Raw genomic sequence first — 10541 nt, 5'->3', positions numbered from 1 at the left:
CATCACGAGATCTCACTTTCTTCAAGTAGACTATGCACCAATGACATCCGTTGATGTGAAGTGAAGTTTCTCGATGTTTCGCAACGTGCTGTCAGAAAACCGACGATCCTTTACACCTAAGAACCTGGAGATGACTACTGTGATATACTGCAATGCTAACTGAGGTAAAGTTTCCGAAGTCCAATTTCTGTAACCCTAGTGTGGGTAAACCAGATATTCTAGTTATACTAATTTCGATTTATTTCTCCGGGATGTCCATTGCGGGTTCGTTGAATTCATTCTAGGTGGCAAAAATCGTTCATTCTAAATTCTCCAACTACTTTTTTTTTTTAACAAACACGGAATTCTTTTTTCAAATTATGTTAATCTAAAATATATATATAGTGTCTGAAAGAAGAAGTATTTCATTCATACAGTTTTTTCGCACTGTATGTTGCATACCATCAGGATTTTGTATTTTTGAAACATTATGTTCATTAATATGTAATTGAAACTGAAATTATTAATTAATTTGAATCAACTTTTTTACGTCCCTTTTTCCAGTCTTTGGGTCCTTTTTAGGACATCTTTAGGCCTTTTTAGGCAATTTATAGCGAGCTCTACTTATAACTGTGTTAAGGAGATTGTGGGAAAGGTAAAATAAGCACACAGAAAAGTTTAGTTTAGATCTGTATATTTTCTCTCTTTGCTTAAAATTATTATAGACTCTTCATCATATTATAATAATAGATTACAGCCATTTACTTTTTATTTGTTGTATAACATCAACTTATACAGCTAATGCAGCGAGAGAGAAATGTACAAATAAATATTTTTGAGTGAGTTTTTTATATTCCTATTTATAATAGTTACATCACCTTTAATATTTCGTCTGCAGATATCACATTTATAGAAACAGCCTCGTGAGGTTTTCTTTAACGACTCTTCACACGTTTTTAGTTAATTTCTTGATTTTTATAAAACGGGGAAAAGTCGGGGATTGTGGCTACACGTATACAGGCCGTTCAAGGAACTGCCCGCCATTCTGATTTTTTGGTCATCACGAGAGTACAACAATAAAAAAACAATTTGTGCAAATATATTACTGTTGTGTTATCCTATTTTGAGAAGGGAGAAGGGGAGGGATTTGTTTTTCTGAAGGGTATGAGAAGGGGGAGGTGAATTATTTTATAATGCACCATGAACAACATTTATGATACTGTTTCTTTTAAAAAATGCATCTCCCCCAATATATTTTGAGTCAGATAACAATATAGTACAAAAACGTTCAGTACCAATACATTCATACACAGCTCCATATTTCAAACAATGAGAAAATGTGTGTGAAATATTGACCGGTGAAAGAGGTGTTGTGGTCAGCAAAATTAAGGGCGGGACGGGGTGGTTACTTGTCTTCCATACATTTAATAACAGCAGTCAAGGGTAATTCAACAATAGTATAATTTTAATATTTTAATATATATACTAATATATACATTATCTTTTTTAGTCTATGTACATGTCCACGTTTTTTCTTATCTTTTATTTGGCTATTGTGGCGTATTAGGCCTGAATTTGTACGCTTCTTTTCATTATGGTAAGTTCCACCAATAACAACTGCAAAATACGAAAAGGCGTCATATCATAACGAATAATATTTCTCATTTTAAATGAAACAATGTGTATATATATATCTCTCTTTTCAGAAACAACCAGTACGTTTAGCACCATTTTTAATTGAGAGAGGAATGAGGGACAGCATACAAAGAATTGATTTTGTATCTTCAAAATTGGAATGGCCACCATGTATGTATGTGATATGGGCGATTTGAGCTGGTAACTGTGCGCATGCGTTATGTTACTTCGACCAAGGTCCGAATGCGTGCGCATATATAGCAGAAGTTACCATAGCAACAACAGTGTTACGTTTCGTATTTCTTATTGGTCGCCATGTAGTTTGTCATTCCCACTCCATTCTCATAATATGAAAGACGAAGGAATGAGATCTCTATTGCAAGAAAGTTCACGTGTCTTCAGTTAGTTAAACATTTTTTATATAATACTCTTTTGTAAAAATAGACTGCGTATCTCAAGTTGCTTCTCGACTATCAGGTGAAGACTGTTCTTTAAATTTTATAAATACGAGAATTTAAAATAAATAGTATCCGTATTCACGGCTTTAGCCGTGCCTTTTAACACAAAATAAACACTGCTTTAAAATCTAATTATTCAATTTCGGAGCTGAAGGTGCTAAAGACACTGGGTATTTTGAGTACGATTTCTTTCATAAGGCAAATTCCCGGCATTTTCGGGGTATTTAATTAGGGGAAAGGAAAAGGGCTCAGTCCCTTGTCTAATACAACTGCAAGTACAAGATGTGGATAACGTCGTAGTGGTTTGTGATGTGCGTGTATGACCGTATCTATGTAAAAATTGTATACCTTTTGTTAATTGATGTCAAAAAAATTCTTTATTTGTTCTTTGAAATAGTTTTTCTTTAATAAATGCCCAAATAAAGAAACAAAGTTCTCCTGTTAATAGTCTGATTTGTGGGTAGCCAATATCATTTAAAAATAGCTCCTACTTTCATTAAAATCTACGGAATGTTTCGTGCAGTTAAAACAAGTTGTTATTTGGCAACATTGCAAATTTTTGCAGAGGCAGCGGCGTTGGGAGGGACAGTCTTCGTAAAAGACCAACACTGATACACATAAACATCACATCGAAACACTTTTGTCAAGTGTTTAACATCGAACACCAAAATAGTTACAATGGCAATTAAAACAGAACAGCTTCGGGTTGGGAGAAAACTTCAACAAATATATGTACGGTATATATATATATAGCTATAAGATTCATGTTTTACATTAAATATCAGGTAACATTTGCTTTTGTATTCATAATACACTGTGAACAAATTTTTCACTCGGAGAAAACAAATTGGACCATAAAATATTAATTACTTCTCTAGCCAGAGATTTTGAGTTGTTTCACCCTGGCTTGAAGACACCCTTCCAACAACAGAAAACAGATTCCGCTGCCCCTGCAAAGTTTGGTATAGTTACAAAATATATGTAAATACATAGCGTTTATGATCTTATATCCATTAATTAAAGCCATTGGTTATTTTCTTGTTTCTTTCCACTATGTTAAAGCCCTTTTATCGGCTTGCGAGAAAAAAAAACAAACAACTTAAAGCAACAAGTATTTCACACAAACACAGTATTTAGTCGAAAAACAGAGACCCAATTAATGAAACTAAAATTGTACAAAAATAGGATATTTCTGTGCACGGAACGGGGTACCGTCCCGCCTTCTTAAACGGCAGCATTGTGCAAAAGGAAAGGACAAACCAGACGTGAGTTCTTTCCATTTTATACAATTTTTTGGCAACGTGAAAAATAATAAAACCACAGAAATGGCACATTTCTAAAACATGCCTTTTCATATTAGTTTTCGTTAAAAAATGCAACAGCTCGATTTGTATTACAAAAAAAATGTCATGTTCCATAACAAAAAAATAATATTATCGAAGAGTCCATATCTTCCTCCTCTCTTAACTCCACAAAGCGGCAACAATGCACACACAACAATTAATAATTCATTTCGTCAAATTACAACAAAGAATTGAACAACGAACCAATAGGAAACAAAACGTTTTCTTCTGTCTCTTCAGTGCGAAGTGTAACGTGAGATTTTTTGTGTTGACTACACAACATTTTCAAATAATACGTCAACGCGGCACATTCAGTTTTATGTACATAAAATAAGTTCTCGGTATTTAATTTTCTTCACATTTCTTCATCGGTGTCGAGAAAAAATCACAGTTAACATAGGGAAGGGGGGGGGGTGTACGGTACAATACGATATACGACCAGGAAAAGAGAACACATCATGTTGCACCTTGATTGTTTGCGTCTTAGAGCGACGTCGTCACAACGGCCATGGTTGACAGGCTGTCGTCCGACGTCACTGTGTGTTGTTGTTGTTGCTGCTGCTGCTGGATCCCGCTCGTGGACGCGGTCTGATGGTGGTGGTGCTGGTGGTGCGGGTGCAGGTGGTGCGGGTGTATGTGTGTCTGGTGGTGCGCTGCCTGCTGCTGCTGCTGCTGTTGCTGCTGCTGGCTGCCGCCGGTCGAGGACGACCCCCCTCCGCTCCCCGCAACCAGCTTGCTCTCCTTCTTGAGCCTCTGTTTGAGATGCACTTTAGCGTGACGTTTTTTCTCGTCGCTTCTCGCGAATTTCCGTCCACAAGTATCGCACTGAAAAGGTTTTTCGCCTGTGTGCGTTCTGATGTGCGTCGTGAGGTGGTCGGACCTCGAGAAGGACCGCATGCAGATCCTGCATTGGAACGGTTTCTGTCCTGTGTGGATCCTAATGTGCCTCGTCAACTCGTCCGACCGCGAGAACCGCCTGTCACAATTCTCGACGGGACACGCGTACGGTCTCTCGTGCACCGGAGTTTTACTCGGCCTGTTCGGGTACTTCCTAGGTTTCACCGGCACAAGCTTGAGGGGCATCGCCGACTGCTGGTACACCTGCGATAAGATCTCGTGTCCCTTACTCGTGGACGGGTTGTACTCCGCGAGCTGCACCGAGAAGTTGCCCGGCTGCTGCTGTTGCTGCTGCTGTCCTTGAGCCTGCTGTTGCACTTCACCAGCACTACCCCCTCCACCCCCGCCACTGCCCGACGTCCCTCCACCACTACCCGCACAGGCACTGAAGGGCTCCTGCTTGGGAATGAGTCCCGAGGGTCCGGGCACGGACATGCCCGTGCCCGCCGCGGCACCGTAGCCGGGCACGACCTGGGGGTCCAGCCATTGGTACTTGGTCGGCGAGGGCACCAGCGACTGGCCCACCCTCGAGTACGCCAGGTCCTGCTGCTGCTGTTGCTGCACGTCGCCGATGGAGGTGACGGCGCCCCCGCTGCAACTCGAGTAGGTGGGCGGCTGCTTGAGGGCGCCGCACTCGATGCTGAGGCCCAGCAGCTCCGCCTGCTGTTGCTGAGATCCGTCGTCGTAGTGGCCCCCTGCGGGGCTGGGACTCGCCGAGGGGTACTGCTGCTGCTGCTGTTGCTGCTGCTGGGGCGACGCCGCCGACTGCGGGTGTTGGGGCTGCTGCTGGCCCAGCAGGCCGAACAGGGGAGGGAACAGCGTCTTGTCCGGGCTGGGAAGTATCCAGTGGTTGATGCCCGGGCCCGTCGGCGAGGTGGCGGCCAGCCCCGTGCCGAGGCCGGCCAAGCCGCCTCCCCCGTTGGGGCCCATGCCGCCGGGTACCGGGCTTCCGCTGGAGGTAGTGAAGATGCCGCGGTAGCTGATCTTGCCCGCACCGGCACTGCCGGACGTGTGGGGCGTGCTACCTGCAGCTGAGGAGGACGGGTACATGATGATACTGCTCGTGTTGCTCGAATCCTCGACCCCGGCCGGGACCGTGGACAGTCCAGGACTGAGGCTGGGTTCGTGTTTCGTGGGAGCTTCTGTGGGCTCCTCGAGGTGGGGCTCCTGCTCCTGTTGAGGGGGACTGCTGAGAGACTGGTGCGGGCTGCCCGCTGGGTCCAGGGACAGCTCCTCGGGGTCCAAGGAACCTGGAACTGAAGGAAAGGACTTTTAAAATGAGGTGTCATATCTAACATAAACATAGTAGAGAAAACAATTCTGCCAGCTCAAACATTAAGTTTTCATAGCTCGTTATTGACAATGTCCGGCAGTGTATAAGGTACCATCCTTGGTAACCAATTTATTATCTAACATTTGACAAACTGTAATGAAATTCCTGACAGTATTCCACGCTGAAGTGAAATGTGTCCAGGGTAAGATAAAAATGTTTAATGGTTGAATTTGGTTTGAATTCTGATAATACCACACTTTCAGTTCAAACTATTCATAAATAGCTACACAATGCAATTCAAAACAACCATGATAAATCTTCTTAATAAAATACCAGAGTAATCTTGAAAAGTATGCTGTAATTATCATTCGGTAATTATAAAATGTAGGTACCGGTACCTGTAGACCTATACAGTACATTCAGGGTAAATATACTCGTATACTTCAGTATACTTGTCAGCATTTCTCGCTGCTTCTCTTACTATTATCTCAAGTTTAATTAAGAAGACTATCCCAATTACAAAATGAATTATTGTTGATAAGGCTTTTCTTTTCGAAATCCACACTCTCTTCTTTTTTTCCTTGCACATTTATTTTTCTTTTAAAGTCGCTAGTAGTAAATATAATAATATAAAGGAACTGACAAAGACGGTAAACAAGAGATCTTATGTAGCAGCGATTACATACTCTCTCTCTCCCCCCCCCCTCTCATCGTTTCACCGACTCTGAAACTAGATATGAAATTGTTAAAGAAGGTAAATTATGCACTGAAAAGGTAATTTACCATAGGCCTGCAGTTGAGCAAAACATCGGAAAAAACTCAACCAGTAATCGTTTCAAGCAGGATTCGAACCCACGTTTGAAAATTAGTAAACATATACAAAAGTTTTTTTTTTTTTATTTAACGATGGGCCTAATGACTATCATTAATTGATCCCAGTTTTCACCTTACAGCTGCAACGTGCCGAAATGTAATCGCTTAGCCGTCACAAGCATTACCCGTGTTTACCATGGAATATGGATCGATGGTAGGCCTGCACTAAAATGATTATCATTATTATTATTATTAGTGGAGAAATGGTGGAATGCCAACAGGGGAAACGGAAGTACATCGCGAAATCCAATTTCCCAAATCATTCTTTGTCCATCACATTTCAGTTGAGTTTACTGGAATGTGATCTGGTGTCTTTGGCATGGAAAGCGACGCTCTAACCATTCGGCTTGCTGCGAGCCTAAATATACAGAAGTATAAACATAAGTAGAAATCGCTGCTGACGAAAGTAGAACAAGGCAGGCAAGGTGTACGACATATTTGTATTACTGAAATCATGTAGTTGTTCAAACTTACGATGAAAATTCCACGGCATAAACAGGATTTTTAAATAAGAATAACGAACGTACGGTATTATAAACATTTTTATAGGTTACATTTTGTGGGACACGAAAACGACGTGGTGAACTTAAATTACTGCATTAATTGAAGAAGTGCTGATATAAATCTTCAAAATATTATGAAAAAGCTTATCAGTGCATATATTTCTGTGTAGCTCACAGCAGAATTGTAACTTAACAGTACTCCAGCGAAAGAGATGTTTGACAGAACACACATTACAAGAGTGCGTAGTAGAAAATACTAAATACTGTAAGAAGATGAAGACGGGGCATTCATATAGGGATAAAACTAGTTGAATAAAAAAGAAATGTCTACACAAAATTTAATACAAGCTCCGAAGTTACAAACGTTTAGAAAATAAAGTTACGTCTTATTGTTAGAAAAATTTAAAATATGTCTGTTTTAATACTTAAAAATTCCTTGCAGAACGGGAAGGCTGATTTCATTCATGTAGATATAGTTCTTTTGATGATGATGATGATGATGATGATGATGATGATGATGATGATGATGATTATGATGATGATGTCACGCTCCGACATATTTACTTCCAGTGATCGACCCTATTAATAATATAACAAGAACACGTATGTCATAGCATTATTACACTACAGTAGACTTACAGGTCATTTCATCTTCTTTCTCTGCGTAAGCCTATAGTGGAACATTTGACCTTGCTCTTAGTAGGAATTTCGATTAGTTGGGCTTATAACATTAACAGTAGTTACGTAATACAAATAAATGACATATAAGGACATTTAATTTCAAGGTCAAGGTCACTTCAAAATTGTATAATGTAAATGTAGCCGCGCACGGCTTCATTCTCATTTTCTTAATTTATTATCATCTAAAACAAATTCTGAAATAGTCTGATTAATAATTACTGTAATAATAATAATAATAATAATAATAATAATAATAATAATAATAGTAATAATAATAATTTATTTTAGCTGGCACAGGTAAGGTCGTAAGACCTCTCTTCCACTGGTACCTCGTTTAACACTATGGATGTCAGTGAATTCTCTCTACGTATGAAATTAACACAGACTCTTTTTGTAAAGTACAGTATCAACAAACGTTGTAATTTATCGGGTTAAATTTTAATATTACGACAAATATATTCCTTCTTTTTGCGCTGACCCCATGTCATAGGAATCGCTCACGTGTCTGTCTTTCTAGTAGGCTATGTGTAAAGTTGAAAACTGCCGAAAGGACGGACCTAACTATGGCACAGGACAGGTAAAATATCTTACATAATGAGAGAGCTGTAATTAGATTGACTGAAACGTTTTTAATTCTTCGTAAAATTGTGAGTTCACAAGCCGCAATACCGACGCCGACATCCTTCCCTCTTCGCCTTAAAAGTTTATTTCCTTGAAAAGCTTGCGATAGTGGGTCTGATGATGCAAGCCTCTGGTAGATGATGAGGATCCCAAACATCTCCGAGCGGAGATGGCCCAGATCTGCCTGGCCAGCCTTTCTGATGGGCCTGTTGGTCTCCTTACAGTATCACGACGAGAGAGAGACCAAACCGGACAACCCAGTTTCCATGGCAGCCGGTATGTGCCAATAGGGGCCATGACATGACATCACAGCTTCCCCCTTAACATAGATCGTGGCTAAAAATCTTTCCAGTGAGAAACGAGATAGGCTAACCAGAAATTGCTTGCTGGCTTACTGCCTTTGTTCAGTGGCCTCCGTTACTCGTGTATGTGGCTTTTATCTGCTGGCACTGAAATCTGTTTATGGGCTGCTTTATAACCAAAAGAAAGCAATGAAAATGAAATGGAATGAACGCAAAATTCTTTGTGACAATGTAGGCCTCTTCCCATTTTTCTTTAACATTTTATCTTCCTTCCAAAATTATTCGTTTGTTTCAAGGGACAGTAATCTTTTTCTTCGATACTCGCTGTAGTGCAAGTGGTAACGTTTCTGGCTATAAATTCAGTGGACCCAGGTTCAATTTCCGGTAGCGATGCGGATAGACCTATTTATCTTTATGAATACAGAGATCCAATAGAACTTCGTAATTGTAAAACGCCGGGCCATAAAAACAGATTAAAACAGCATAATCTGGATTTAATTTTATAAGTTTAAACTTTATATTGAAATAAAACTTCTTTAGTTTAGGCGAGACAAGAATCTAACGCCGTAAAATAAAATTCTGTAAGAACGTTTTAAGAGAGGTTTGTGGGTAGTTATTATGTTATCGCGTAAATAAAATTGTTGATGTTTGCGGTTTTTTAACAGATTTACACAAATTAGGCCTAATGTATTAGCACAATCTAGTATATACAATCACGAAGCTTGAGTTGTGAGGGTACTAGGAACACTAGACTGTGCCGGTATTATTTCGCATTGTTTGTAATGAGGCGATAGTAGCGATCCTTGTGGTTAGTAACTATCTATGGATGCATATTTCCTAAATATTGAGCTTCGTGACTGTATATACTAGACTGTGGTATTAGGGGAGTGGCGCTGACGCGAGCAGTGCGTATTCTGTGTACTGTTGTCACGTTATACAGTCGAAACCAGAGAGTTAAATTATATTGTTGAGAAGATTGTTGCTAGAAAATACGCCGAAATCAAGGGCTAAACGGAAGAAAATGTGGGGTGAAAGAAAGCGTACAAATGAATCGCTGAAAATTGTGCCAAAAATAAAAAGAGTAGACCGGAACGAGTGGAAAAAGTAGGGCAAGGAAAAAAAAAAAGAGGCATTTTCTAACATCTCTTACGTAGTTCAGTTACAGAATGCCAACGAGTGTAATGGTTGATCCAAATATGTCAATGATTTAGAATCAAACTGTAACAAATGAAATAAAAGTGCTTATCATATATCTTAAAAGTAGTTTATGAGCAATCAACCTTGTTTTGTGTGTTTCATTTTTCGTGTCATATTTTAGTGATTATAATTCAATTGATTTATTTTTAAGTTCTGAAGAGTACTGGCTATGAAAATGTTAAATTTAACCCTAATTTATGGTCTCTCTTTGCACGAACATTAAAAAAGATAACTATAAAGTTACAGCTTAAAAATTTCACTTCTGACGCACTTTTAAACTTTTGGGTGTTCTTCTTGATTCTAAGTTGACATGGGAAGGTCATATTAATGACCTGTGTATTAGATTGTAAGAGTAATCTATTTATTAAGGAGACTTGGATACCTTGTACCTAAAGAATTTCTTAAAACCTCGTATTTTGCTTTTTTATATAGTATTATTACTTATGGTATTCATTTGTGGGGAAATCATCAGAAAATTGATCAAGTAAGTTACTTCTTTTACATAAAAAAAAAAGAAGAAGGCAATACGCATTTTGACCGATTCTTATTTTGACTACAGACATTTTTTATTTCTGGAAGAATTTTAACTGTTGTGAATTTATATATTTTCTATCGTTTGATTAAAATTAAGTCAAATTTGAACAGTTATTATCCACATAGCGAGATTCATCATTATGGTACAAGACATAATTACCACCGTGTGACCCCTAGGGTTAGATTAGCCAAGTCTAAACAATGGTTTACATCAATTGCATTGTCTGTAGTGCAGATATTGTTAA

General features: G+C 39.2%; 1 protein-coding gene across 5 annotated transcripts in view; it reads right to left on the bottom strand.

The window, feature by feature from the left end:
* Positions 1 to 656: 656 nt before the first annotated feature.
* The window catches only part of sr (stripe), a 1127550-nt gene continuing 1117665 nt past the window's right edge, over positions 657 to 10541 (bottom strand). For all 5 annotated transcript variants that reach the window (XM_069823631.1, XM_069823630.1, XM_069823632.1 and 2 more), the window contains one exon: positions 657 to 5568. In XM_069823631.1, the coding sequence (XP_069679732.1) occupies positions 3899 to 5568 (1670 nt within the window). In that variant the 3' untranslated portion in view covers positions 657 to 3898. The remainder of the gene's footprint in view (positions 5569 to 10541) is intronic.

The sequence above is a fragment of the Periplaneta americana genome, chromosome 4 (genome assembly GCF_040183065.1).
Source record: "Periplaneta americana isolate PAMFEO1 chromosome 4, P.americana_PAMFEO1_priV1, whole genome shotgun sequence".
NCBI lineage: Eukaryota > Metazoa > Arthropoda > Insecta > Blattodea > Blattidae > Periplaneta > Periplaneta americana.
The sequence above is the reverse complement of the archived record's forward strand: the minus strand, read 5'-3'. Positions and strand labels throughout refer to the sequence as shown.